The 13,983-nt window shown below is 33.6% G+C and overlaps 1 protein-coding gene across 7 annotated transcripts in view; it reads right to left on the bottom strand.

Moving 5' to 3' along the window:
• The window catches only part of TCF12 (transcription factor 12), a 373,055-nt gene that overhangs the window by 207,012 nt on the left and 152,060 nt on the right, over positions 1–13,983 (bottom strand). For 6 of the 7 annotated variants that reach the window (XM_059913202.1, XM_059913200.1, XM_059913209.1 and 3 more), the window contains one exon: positions 12,137–12,210. In XM_059913202.1, coding sequence (XP_059769185.1) covers positions 12,137–12,210 — 74 coding nt within the window. Of the gene's footprint in view, positions 1–4,531; positions 4,594–12,136; positions 12,211–13,983 lie in introns of those variants that run through there. The other variant, XM_059913204.1, reaches the window with a different exon arrangement.

Genomic DNA, 13,983 nt, shown 5'->3' on the forward strand with positions numbered 1-13,983 from the left:
GTTATTATAGCAAGAGATAACTAATATAAATATTTAAAAGGTAATTATTATATATAAAAGGAATTATTATGAACAACTTTATGCCAATAAATTCAACTTAGATGAAATGGACAAATGGACATATTTCTTAAAATACACAAACTAACAAAGCTCACTCAAGAAAAAAAACTGAATAGTTCTTATCTACTAATAAAGTTAAAATTAAAAGCCATCTCCCAAAGAAAAATCTAGGCCCACATATCTTCACTGGTAAATTCTACCAAATATTTAAGGAGGAAATAATACCAACATTACATAAATTCTGCCAAAAAATTAAAATAGAAGTAATAATTCTCAACTCATTCTTTGAGGCCAGTATTATCATGATATCAAATTCTGACTGATAGCACAAGGAAAAAAAATCATACAGATCAGTATTACTCAAATATAAAAATTCTTAACAACATTTTAGCAAACTGAATTCAACAATATATAAAAGAACAACACATAGTAATCCAGTGCTATTTATCTCAGGAATGCAAGGTTGGTTTAAAATTAAAAATAGTAATCAATATAATCCCACAGCAACACACTACAAAAGAAAATCCATATGACCACCTCAATGGATGCAAAAAATTATTTTAATAAAATCCAACACCCATTTTTGATAAATACTCTCAACAAATTAGGGATAAAAGGAAATTTCCTCAATCTAATAAATCACATGAATGAAACATATAACTAATGTCATGCTTAATGGTGGAAGACTGGTTGTTTTTCCAAACATCAAGAACAGGGCAAAGCTATCCACTCTTATCACTTCTATTCAACACTGTACAAGAAATCATAACCAATTCAATAAAGGGGAAAAATCCAGATTGGAAAAGGAAAAGTTAAATTCTCATTATCCAAAGAGAAAATCCTCCAGCATGTACAAAAAAACTACTACAGCTAGTGAGTTTAGCAAGGTGCAGGATACAAGGTCAATATACCAAAACCTATTATAGTTTTTATATAAGGCATGAACAACCAGAAATTGAAATTTATAACAGCATCAAAAATTATTTAGTGATAAACTAAAGATGTGTAGTATGTGTTCACTGAAAACTATAAAACATTACTAACAGAAATTAAAGAAGACTTAAGAGAAAGTTATACCACAGTCACTGATCAGAAGATTCCACATTGCTAAAATATCAGTTCCCCTTAAACTGATGAGAGTCTATGCAATCCCAACCAAAATCCCAGAAGATTTTCTAGAAACGGATACGCTGGTTGAAAATGTTTCAGTGTATATGCAATGTACCTAGAATAGGAAAAACAATTTTGAAACAGAATAAATAAGGTTGGATGACTTACACTACTTGATATCAAGATGTATTTTAAGGTACAGTGATCAAGATAATATGGTATCGATGTAAAGGTTTAAAAAAAATCAATGGAACAGAAAAGAGAGTTCAGAAATTGATCCTCACATACACAGTTAATTGATTTTCAACAGAGATAACAGGGGAATTCAATGGGGAAAAGGACAATCTTTTCAACAAACAGTGCCAACAAAACTGGATACTCTTATGCAAAAAAAAAAAAAAAAAATCAATTTTGACCCTGAGTTTATACTTAACCAAAAATGAACTCGCAATGGATCACAGATCTAAATTAATAGTTAAGTGTATAAGTTGTCTAATTTACTATTTCTTGAGACTGTTACTATCAGTCAAACAATTCATAGGTAACACAGAAGGATTCCACGGTAGGAAAAAAAATGTGAGAAGAAGTATATTCTATTCCTTTCTTAAAGATTTATAATTTACAATAATATTAAAAACTGAGACACCTAATACCAACAAGGAAATCTATCTAATTTTCTTTATCTCAATAATACATAAATATATTGGACCACAGAGCTCTGTATTTACATATTGTTTATTAATAACCTATTGAGCCCAGTTCTAGAAACCCTGATAGTGCTCAAAGTTTTTTGTTTTACATGTTAGGAATTAAGTCCAGAATAAGTAACTCATCAGTCCTCTGTTCTTTGTATTACAAAACATCATTTTCACTTGATATGCTCTGGAGGTTTTATAACCAAGTATTGCTTATACTTTTGTGCTTCTACTCTCCCTGGGCCTTCATTACTACAACTTCTATCATTCTGTGGTATAACAATCTGTTTTTCTCATGAGAAGGAGCACTCCTTTTGCCCAGGAAATGTGGACTGATCATTTTCATTTTGCCCAACTAATGCCAGTGACTAGAAAATAGTGAAATCTCAATAAATGCTTCATAAGTTAAAAAAAGTGGGAGAAAAAAGGATTTTCATGTGAACAGCCCACAAACTAAAATATGGACACCCAAGAGAAGACTGTAAAATTCCAAACTGGGAAGGAAGATACTGAGGAAAAGTGATCTAAGAGAGCAAGGTAGGGTTAGTGGAAAATGAAGAAAATATTTACAGAGCAAGAACTCAGAAAAGTCTAAGCTTAATAAGATTTCATGGTATCACCAATGCAGAGAAGACATTTGGTTCAGTACAGCTGATACTTCATTGTTTAATCACTAAATAATTTCCTATACTACACACCAGGAACATGATCTGCTCCATGCAAAAAGCAGCAGATTGATTATGATATAAAACCACATGAAAATAATTACTTCATTTGACAGCACAAAGGATTAAGTATCTGTTCAATATGTTGAAGGAAAACAGTCCAAGCTTCTTATTCTCAGAATAAAAATGTTAGAATATATAACAAAAGTACATCACAAAAGGAACTGACATTAATTGACCATGCTAAGCCTTTGACATACATAAGCTCACTGAGGTCTCATCACTACCTTGTGAGGTAGATATCTTTCAAACAGATTTGAGGAATTAACTGAAGCCTCCTCTTTTAGAATCTACATTCTGTCATAAGAATGTAGGTTAATAAGAATCTACGTTCATAAGAACCTGGATTGCCCACTTTTATTTTTCCCAATAATCTCCAAATCCCAAGATCTGTTCATCTGCAATGAACTTTTCCAATAATTTCAATTTCATAAACATAATTAACTTTTCCTGACTTATAGGACCTCTTGGTGGGCATTTAAAAACTGCAACAGGTCCCTCATCTTGTTCAGGACATACTCCAGGATTCAAAACAGCTGTCTTTCTAAGGAGCATCCAAGACTTGTAAAATTCTTAACATGGTTTTATATCAAAATGGAGTAACTTTTCATGAGACTGACTGTAAAAAGAGGAACACTTATAGACTTTTTAATAAATTACACATATGTGCTAAATACTTTATTCCTCTACTTAATTCTCACACACTTCTTATGAGATAAATCTCTTTGCAGATGAGAAATCTGAGGCTCAGAGATTAAGTTATTTTATCCTTTCCAAGGTCAAATACAGTGGTGATACCAGGAAGCAAACTTATCTGATTCATTCCATGGCTTATATCTTTATGTATAAAATGTGAATAATATATAATGATAGTAACATCATCTTACAACTTCTAGAGTATGTGTCAAAGTCCTGGACAAGTAGTAATAACAACTATTTTGGGGTCTCTCTTAAACTTCAGCAAGTGTGATATGGTCCAAAGGGACAGTAATTTAAAATCATACTGCCCGGTTACTACTCTTGTGTGCTTAATATCTGGTAAGTTATCTACCTTCTCTGAGCCTCAATTTCTTCACCTCTAAAATGGATGGTATTTTTTAAATGGCTTCTTGATGAGCTGGTATGAAATTTAAAAAAAGGTAACATGTGAAAGATTTTAAACTATATTGTGACAAATGGTAGTTGTAAATACTGTTACTAATTAAAACAGGCTAAGCAGGCCTAAAAATGTCTTCTGCCAGAATCTACCCTCCATTATTTTCTCATGAATAAAAAACATTTAAATTTATAGAAAACAATTTTTTTTAAAAGCTGTCAGAAAATAAATCCTCAACAATTACAAAAAAGGACATAAGAGAGATTCAAAGATTATTATGTTTTGACTTCCACTTGTTAACTTTAAAGACCCAACACTGAGAAGATTAAAAAAAAAGAGAATTGTAAAGATCAATCCTGATAAAGATGCTATTTCACAGGCATACAAAGTTAAATGAAACTCACAATGAGGTGAGAAACTGACATACAGGCTCTTTCCAAAAGATCTGTTAGAGCATCTCAACAGGCATTGTCCCTGTTGAATGGTTAAACTGAAAAAATAGGTTTGACTGGCTTAAAAATGGGAAAGTGGACAATCTGATAGCTATGTGATTTCTTTCATTTTAAATATCTGCTAGCAAGAGATTTAAAGGAGCTTACATCATCTTAACCCAATTTTTTTCTTATCCAAAAACATTATGATTACAATTTATAGGCAGGTGCTGTTTGAACAGGACCAAGAGTAACAAACAACGTTTTCTCTCATGGGTTTATTTGAACCTAACTTTAAAATACACCCTTTTCTTACCCACAGTTTTCTTCACATTCAGAACATTCAGAAGGAGCAGTTACATAACAAAACAGAGATTAATGGGAACATAGATGCAATATATAGAAAACACTTACTTTAATTCTCTGTCCCTCCTGTCTTGCTTTGCTATTTAACTGCTTCATCTCGTGTTTTGTACCTGAGATCAAGAGGCATAAAATACTATTTCAAAATTTGTGTGTCCTTTCTAATTATTGCATTTGATCCCCTAGTAGCTATAAAACCTATACCATTATCCCCCTCAAAAATAAAAACAATGCAAACAGTAAACAATCTAGAGAAAATATGTGCTCTAAGGGAGAGAACTTTATTACCCATTAACGCTGACAAATGGGGGACAATGAGTAAAAACTATTTTATTTACTTTTTATTCACACAACTAGATTTTCCCATTTGTAAGGGAAGCTATTTATCAAAATCAAACAATCTGGTAGTTGTATAACACAACCACAGCTAACTTGTCAAAGGCTAAATAAAACACATGGAGTTTAATTCAGGAGTCATCATTCTCTGGGGGTAGTGAGTCTACATGATTTCATATCTTCCTCATTCACCAAGTGTGCCAGTTTCTTTTTCCTTTGTGGCATCTCTCCTCTTTCCATTATTTTGTGATCTTGATCCTATCATCCCAATCGAAGTCTTTTTTCATCCCAAGTGGGCCTGTGTAGTAACATCATATCAGATTATCCAATTTCTTGTCTTTGGATCCATCCTTCATACCACAGTATATTGATCTTTATAAAACCCTTTGTGCCATTCCCTGTGTCAAAGTTTATTTTTAATTGGTTCTCTATTTCTCAAAGGATAGACTTTATTTCTTCTACAGAAAGGTTATCTGCCTTATCACACTATTCACCTACAAAGCAAGGTGATTTACTATTTTCTAAATTTGGTGATTTTGGTGCCTCTGTAACTTGTGGTCCCATCATTCTACATTTCCAGAAAGAGTTGTCTTCCTTTCAACCTTATTCACACAAATACTGTTTGTCCTACAATATTCTACTCAAATTCTTCCTATTCCATTAAGTCTTTCCTGACCACTCAAAGTAATTTCTCCCTCTCCTGTAATCTCATGGTAATCAGTGAAATTACTTTGGTAATTAATTATTTGTTGCCTAATTAGAGCTTCTCACTGCTGCCTTAAAAGAGTTAAAGTTTTATAGTTTATTTAAAATAAAGATGACTTGGTAAGTATGACTTGTATTTCCAACCATATTTCCTGAACTCTAAGATACACATTTATTCACTTTTGACATTTCAGAAACTGAGTGCATCTACAAATCTCAGCAGGGTAAAACTGGGGAACCACAGTAAGAGCAAGTTCCTTAAAAGCAGGCAGACAACACTGTCATCCTTATTTACAAGGGTAGCTCTCATGCCACTGTGTTCTGCTGGGAGAAGAAAACAACACGTTCTCTCTGCTCCTAGGTACTCCCAAGGCCTCTACTGTCAAATGTAAATGAACTACACACCAGGTACTCTCAAAACTCCACCCAGTATAACCCTTCCTGGGGTCAGAATGACCCCTGTTTGTTTTGCATAGATAGCATGTGAAGGGAATTAAGCCCCTATTATGCCATCTCCAACTTGCTAACCATCAAACTTCAGAGTGGTTATTAGCCAAACTCTTCCATATATATGAAGGAACAGATATTGAATACTTGCTAAGAATGGAGACAGCACTAAGCAAAATTAAAGATCCCTTTAGCCACATCTAGCAGAAATGGTCCAAAGTTGTTAGAGAAGTAACATTAAATGAATACAGATAACCTTACAGACTCATTTTAGTGTCCACAGAATCTGAAAGCTCTATGTTTACTCTAGTTGAATTTTTATTTGTTTTTGTTTCCTTTAACCCAAGTACCTAATCTATGGCTTTGTGTATGACTCTCAGAAGTCTAGAACAAATTCTGAATCCTTGTACCCTAATATTTTCATTTTTCTACCTGATCTGGTCTGTCAGGCTGCCATCCACGTGTATTCCTGACAGCTGATCTGAGAAATGACCACTGCTGGTGCTTTTTAAATAAACTGAACCCTCATATCCCTTCACTGCAACAGGTAGCACAAGTCACAGTATATTTACAATGAAAGACTTCAAAACATATCAACTATTTATCCCTTAACAGAAAGTCCCTGAGATTATTTTGTGCTGAGTCATACACAGCAGCTAAGCTAAGTATTTTAAAGCCAACTCATCACCACATAACTGGTTTTCCCCTTCTCCACTAATAGGCCTAAGTCCGGAACTTCAGTAAGGTAGTTATTATTAGTATCCACCACCTCCGGCCCCCACAACCAATGCAAAAGGGAAAAGAAAAAAAATGTTTGAGGCAAAGAGAAGCAACGTGCCTAGAGTCATACAGCTAAGAAACAGGAGTGCCAGAAACCGCACAGGCATCTTAATTTCAACATTCAAGCTCTTAAATTCTACACTATTCTGCCTCACGAAACACTATACTTGCCAGGCAAATTTTTTAAAAAATCAAATAATGTCCAATGCCCTCTTTATCAATTGCAGATCCTCTTCTTTTTTCCATCTTTGTCCTCTCTCTCCTCCCATTCCTTCAGTATATGGAAGAAAATTTAAGACAATTCTTTGAGTTGGGAAATTCTAAGGTAAGGGGGTTAAAAATACTAGCACAGAATTCAGAATATGTGAGTTCTAGGCCACAGTCTGTCATTAACTAGGCAAACTTTCTGGCCAAATCTCATGTGTATTTTGTATCAACAGCACACATCTCAACCTAGCCAAATCTCATACTCTCTTAAGTTTCCTCCTCTACAAACTAAAAGGACTGGATATAAATAAAACACCTTCTAGTTTTGAAAATTCTTCTAGCTTTCAAAATTTGAATATTGCAAAATGGGGAGGGAAGGAAGAACAACACGAGCGAGATTGTTTCATTCTGCAAACCATATTATAAAGAGAAGGGAAAACCACGGTAGAAATTTAGCAATTAGAAAAAATAAGCACTCAAACTCTACTCAATAGAATGTTGTTTCTTTTCCAAAAATAACTACCACAATGGGTTATATGTAACCTGAAAATACTTATGATTAAACTGCCAACTCCTGGGCATTGATGGTACCTATAAATATAATTTCTATTAGTGGTTACCTACCAGTGAACTCATACCTTTTAAATTAAGGAATGCAAAACTCTGTATTGTAGGAAAGAGTATCAACAGAAAGACTTCTCTTTCCTATGAGCCCTCTCATAACCCCTTGCCCAGGGTATAAACTCCAAAGGTACTTCAGCACTGTGAGCTTGGCCTAGGTTGGGTAGCAGAGCTTAAAAGGGCAGGAAAACCAAGATGACAAGGCCCCTTGGAATTTCCGTAAACTAAAATGATCAGACAACATTTTTGAAACAGAATTTGTACATGAGGAAATATAAGCATGAAAATACATAATAAAATATTAGATATTTGGAGAAAATAATAATGGTGGCAATAATAGTAACAGCAGCTTTCATTTATTGTTATCAATAAATGAAATGAAATACTTCATAGCTATTATTACACTCCATCTTTACCAAAATCCTACAAAGTATCTGTAAGATTATCATAATTATAGAGATTAGAAACCTGAGGCACAAAGAGGTTATGTAATTTGTCCAAGGTCACAGAGCACAACTCTTCAGAGGCTGTGATCTTAAATAAAATGCTTCACTAAGCAGTGTCATCAATCAGGGCAATAATTTGTAAGCACAGAAGAAAGCCCTATAACCATTAATTAATACCACCACCATCTACTTCAAGTTTCACCACCTTGTATCAATTTTGGTTCTTTCCCCTCCTCGATCTCCAAACACAATTAATCTAGTATATCTAATGATTATCCCTCAATTTGATTATATTCAGCAAACACATACAGAGCATTCATTATATATAAAGCATTATACAGACAAAAACTTTTATATCAAAGTTTGTCAGAAGACTTCTGCATTCCCAAGAAAGATATTGAAGGGGAAAGGAAATCAATTTTATTTATGTCCTTTACAAATCTAAAAGAAGTAAAAGTATAGTATTAATAAACATGACTGAATCAGAAAACAATTCTTACTCATTACACTTAGAATGTAGCACATTTGCAAATGTATTCATTCATTTAAATTTGTTTGTTACAAATAAATCTAGTTGATAAATTCTGACATATATAAGATTAAAGCCAACACTTATAGAATACTCACTATGTACCAGACACTGATCTAAGCACTGCCCACTGTACATGTATCTCATTTAATTCTCACAACAACCTTGTAAAGTAATTATTATTATCCCCATTTCAGAGATGAGTAAACTGAGGTACAGTAAATCTAAAGAAAGGGGGGTGGGGGGAATCTGAAACTAGAATAAATCATTAACACTGTAGAAAATAAGTAAAAATCATGATATTCTCTGGCCTTTATGCCTGGTTACAAATGTCAAATATAGAAAACATTCATTTGTAGGAAAGAATAAAAAATAAGGGAGGGAGGGGACAAAGTCATTAATTAATTATACCTCTGCCCATGTCTAAATTATCTGAGATTAATCGCTCCTTTCAGTCTCTGGTGCTTTAAATTCAATCACCACTTTCACAAATTTCTGAAAATAGAAGCGCTATTCAATCATGATGATGCTTTTATCTGTTCACGTGTGTGTTTTTGTTCTGCACAGGTTGGGAGTAGGTCAACGGTGCTGTGGGTAGTTCTGATAACCGGAAACTCAACCAACCACCTGTACGCTATGAGGCTACTTTTCTGGTGGATTTGGGAAAAACAGGGAAGACGCACTAGAAAGAGCTCTGCTGTAGTGACTTTTCTTACTTCTGAAAGAATGGGCATGGGGTAAAACACTGAAAAGAAGTTTGTGGGCTCTTAGCCACACAATTCCAGTGGAACTCACTTATGCATCAAGGTTACTAGAGCAGAATGGTATCTTCATCAAAATTAAAGTCAGGACCTATTAGGCAAAAAGTATAAAGAGAAAAAATTCTCCTTGAAAAGTTGTTAAATAAATATTGATCTCAACCTTCATGATTCTGTATAGCCAATCTTGTACACTAAAATGTATAGTAATACAGTATTAATAGAGTTCATATGCTAAATACTACTTTACAGTACTGCAAAAAATTATTCTTTCTCCCTTATAGTTCTGAGTGGAGGGAGAAGAGCAGCAACTCAGACAGCTGAATCCATCTAAATTAAAAGCATATGCTTTATAACTCCACTACACTACTCATTTTGCAGTTTTTAGATACCTTTTTATCATGACCTACCACAAAAAGTAAAATTAAAAATTTTTCTATCATTAATGTATAATCAAATTATTTATTAAATGAGATTTTCTGTGATGGAAATGTGTTATTTATACAATATAGTAAAGTCTAAATAAATGTCATTCACATAATTTCTACAAAGGCATCTGCAATTTCATTAAAGCTTAAACTGACTTGTTAATTTTACTAACAATGTGTCAAAACTAGTTTTTAGCCAATATCGTTATTTATTTCTAAATTTGAAAAACTCACCGCATTAAAATACTCAGGAGAATGAAGTACTTTGTTCAACTGAGATTCTTATTAACAAAATTATATCCATCTATACTTATGATTATGAAAAACGTAGTCAAGATGGTGAAAGATATTTAATAATAAAACTCAAAAAGTTGACAATCTTCCTATAAGGAGTGCTGAGGACAGCTTCAAAGATAACCATAAATGTCTCTCCCTGATGAGAAGAGTTCAGGGGAGAAATAAATGGTTTGAAATTGTAAATAAAATATAACATCTTGACTAACACTAACACTAATCATGACTAGGATAAAGGAAGACAGTTATTGGAAGAGTAGATTTCACTGGGAACAAAAAGAAAGGAGGGCAGTAAATCACTGTTCTATCAGATCACTCAGTAGACAGGCAGGGAAAAAAATGTGTGTGAATAGTGTGTGTGCGTGTGCGTGCGCACGTGCATGTGTATGGCTGTATGGGATATCTTGAGATTAATCTGGATTTTTATAATAGAAAACTACTATAAAATCAATTTAACTTTTCACTGTACATAACATACACTGAAAAAAACAAATTAAGAATAAAAAACTGCATTTCACATTTGACCTATAGATCAAATAGCAAAAAGAAAAGCAAGATTTGCTTTGAAGTCCATCTCTAAAGGTAAACTTAATTTCAGGAACATGAAATATATAAATGTTTGGATATATTATTATGGTCTCTTCTCCTAAAATCCTACTTAGTACTCAACTAGAAAAACACTGAAAGTTTGAAAGGGAAGTAAGGTACAAAGGCACCACTTAATGTATATTAAGAAATAACATGTTATCACACAGTAACTCAAGGCTCTGAAAGAAAATAATCCAGTATCAACTAGTATTGTCCTCTAATACATAAAATCTCTACTTCAAAATCGAAACAGGAAACTTATCTTTCCTATTCACAATATTATTCAAAAAATAAAAAAATTTTAAAGGTGGAAGGAAATTTGGATATCAACCAGTTTACCCACAAGATAAAATATTACGTCCAAGATTAAGTAGCAAGTTCAAAGTAGTGTCAATAGTAGATCCTGTGATACCCAGGACAGTGCTGTTTACACTACAACTCAGTTTTCACAGCACTGATTTGAGAGAAGGGAACACTAAAACCCATGTTTAACAGTCTCTCTCTTCAGTTTCCTGGATTCCACAGGACTATCCCAGTTCTTCTCCCAAGTATTTAAAATAAATTAAACATATTTACAGCCAAATATAATAGCAAAACCACATATTTTAGTAAGTATGTTCACTCAGCATTTTTCAATGCACAACAGTGTAACCCATATGGAGACTATGAATTCCAATCACATTATTCAGGTTTTCTTCCACTTAAACCAATTTGCTTCTAGAGTTAAGTGCCCATAAATTTTATGCTTGTCTATTTTCTCTTGGTTAATTCTGAGAGAAATAAATAGTTCATTATTCATTCAAAGTATGACCTTTTGGAAAAGGTAGCTCTTAACCTCATCAATTTACTGTGGAATCTGGGAGCACAGCATTTAATTTTATTGTCAATTCTTTGGTCTAATTTTCAGTCTCTCAGTCTCATTTTTTAAAGTTTTGGGGAATTTTTTGGTCTTTTAATTTCTGGAAAAGGCTCTAAACTTTTAACCTTTCACTGTGTAGCATGTTAGCTTGGTCCTATTTTCTCTTAACTGCCAACCAAGAAATGTCATCTGTTGTATCTGTTTTGATATGCTTCCAAGAGACAGGGCTATAGAATCCCTGATACAAATCGCTGATGACTACTGTAGCAAGAACGTGAAAGGGGAGACTAGAAGCTGGTCCTTTGAGAGCTCTCAAGGCAAATAAACAATACAAGAAGAAAAATGACTATGTTTAGAGATTACTTAGTGAGGCATTCCAAGCTCTTCCAACTTTAGTAAAGGGTATTACAAGTAGTTGAGGTGTAGAAATAACATCAAGAATATTTCTTTCATTGTAGGACATAAAATGAACTCCCATAGTATGACAGTTAAGGGAAAGAATTAAAGCTACTATGAAGGTACTGGGTATTCTAATATATTCCCATAAAATACATTAATCTTCACTTCTCTTAGGAAACAGAACTCACATACGAAAGAACTTACTTATTCTGCCAAATTATCTTTACAATTTTAATCAAGGGTTGATGAGCAAACTTACTCTAGATGAGTCATAAGAGGGGCTTGGTTGACCACTTGTTCCCCAAGATGTCGTACCTCCTCGTTCATCCATACCTAAGGAGAGAAGAAAGTAAACAATATAAATCCAAGAGGACACAATGATGGGTTTTGTTTGGTACAGCAGATAATACAGTTCAGTGAGTGGTATCTGCATTTGATTGGAACTGGCTGTGTATCAATCCTTGTCTCAGAAAACTACAGAAATAAGTTACTTGGGAGTATCTTTATCACTGCTCTATACAATGCCCTACATACATTGCCAATGTAGGTCTTTGGAGACTTTCGAACAGAGCATAATCTAGGTCTCTCCACCTCTGTCTCCACCAACTGCTACTTCTAAGAGTAGATGAATGCCCCACCCCCAACTTTCTGAAGTTTAGTACTGCCTCCATGAATATATGAAGTGAATAAGGGTTAGAAAATGAAGCAAGTCAAACAAGTGCTCAAGTTAATAAAACTGGTTTCTATCAAAGCACTGAGTAGCTATTCTTAACTGAAGACATCAAACTAAATCAAACTATATCAAGCCACATCAAATCAATATTAATTATATCAAAACTAATCAAAATGATGTGACAACTCATCCTAATAAAATCTCCTCTAAAATCTGATTCTAAACGAGTAGATCTACTCTTAGGAAAATTGCAAAGGAAGACTCAATGTGACAAGGATAAATTACCATTAACAACAAAACAATTCACTATCCTCCTTAATGTACCTTCTGAAGCTTTGGCTCCATTATTTTCACCTTCCAGTCAATCCCCAGAAAAATCTGAAAGAGCTGGAGATCTCTCAATCCAGCCATTTCTCCCCTTTCTGTTTTGAAGACCAGCCTTTCTCATCCTTGACTCCTAACAGGGTACACTTTCCCAACCCCTTCTGAGATTCTTTCTACGATGAAATACAAATGGTTGACTTTTTTTGTTTCATTCTTGCATGAGAAAACTCTAGATGTTACAAAAACAACATTCTGTTAAGTATGGAACCTCTTTTTCTTCAAAAAAATTCCTTGAAGTCTTCTGTGATTTAGATGAGAAGGGGTCTGTACTAAGTTAAATGCTACAAATTCTCCAATAACTAGCCACGATTCCCAAGGCTCTTTCATAGGGACAGAATTGCCAATTGAAGGACTAGGTGACAAAAGCAAGGAAAGGAAGTCAGTACCCAAAGTAAAATACACTAATTACTAATTCAGTTAGTAGGACCCTAATTTATTCTTTTTATGAATCTGTACTTCCTATATCAAAAACAGTACAGAGAAAAGATGGGTACCTACTATAAACAACACATTAGGCACAATTTCAGATGAATCAGAAGCTTTAAAAACACACAGATTACATGTAAAAACAAAACAAAACAAAAACCAACAACAACAAAAAACAGTGTTTTTGTTTTTTTCATTCTTGGAGAATTCTTATTAAAATTCTAGATTTAAGAAAGATTCTACAAGTCTGGGGAGTATCATGTAAAAACACACTTTGTTACTAAATACCAGTATCCAGTTACCTGTGGTCTATTTTCCAAGCATTTTCTTTGCAATCAACACTGTAGAATAGCAGATAGGATTCCAATGAGACCCAATCCAAGACAAAGACTACTATCAATCTACAAAATCCATTAATATAAAGCTACTTACGAAACTGCAAATAATTTTAGGAAAAGTTTTATTTAAAAAGATCATACTTTCCATTTGTAACTTTTTTTCTAAATGAGTTACATTTTTAAAATATCATATATCCAAAGTAAAATGCAAAAGTAAATTGGCTCCTGAAAGCAGGGTCTCAAATATTTGCACACCCATGTTCATAGCAGCATTATTTACAATAG

This window comes from Balaenoptera ricei, chromosome 2 (genome assembly GCF_028023285.1).
Source record: "Balaenoptera ricei isolate mBalRic1 chromosome 2, mBalRic1.hap2, whole genome shotgun sequence".
Classification (NCBI taxonomy): domain Eukaryota; kingdom Metazoa; phylum Chordata; class Mammalia; order Artiodactyla; family Balaenopteridae; genus Balaenoptera; species Balaenoptera ricei.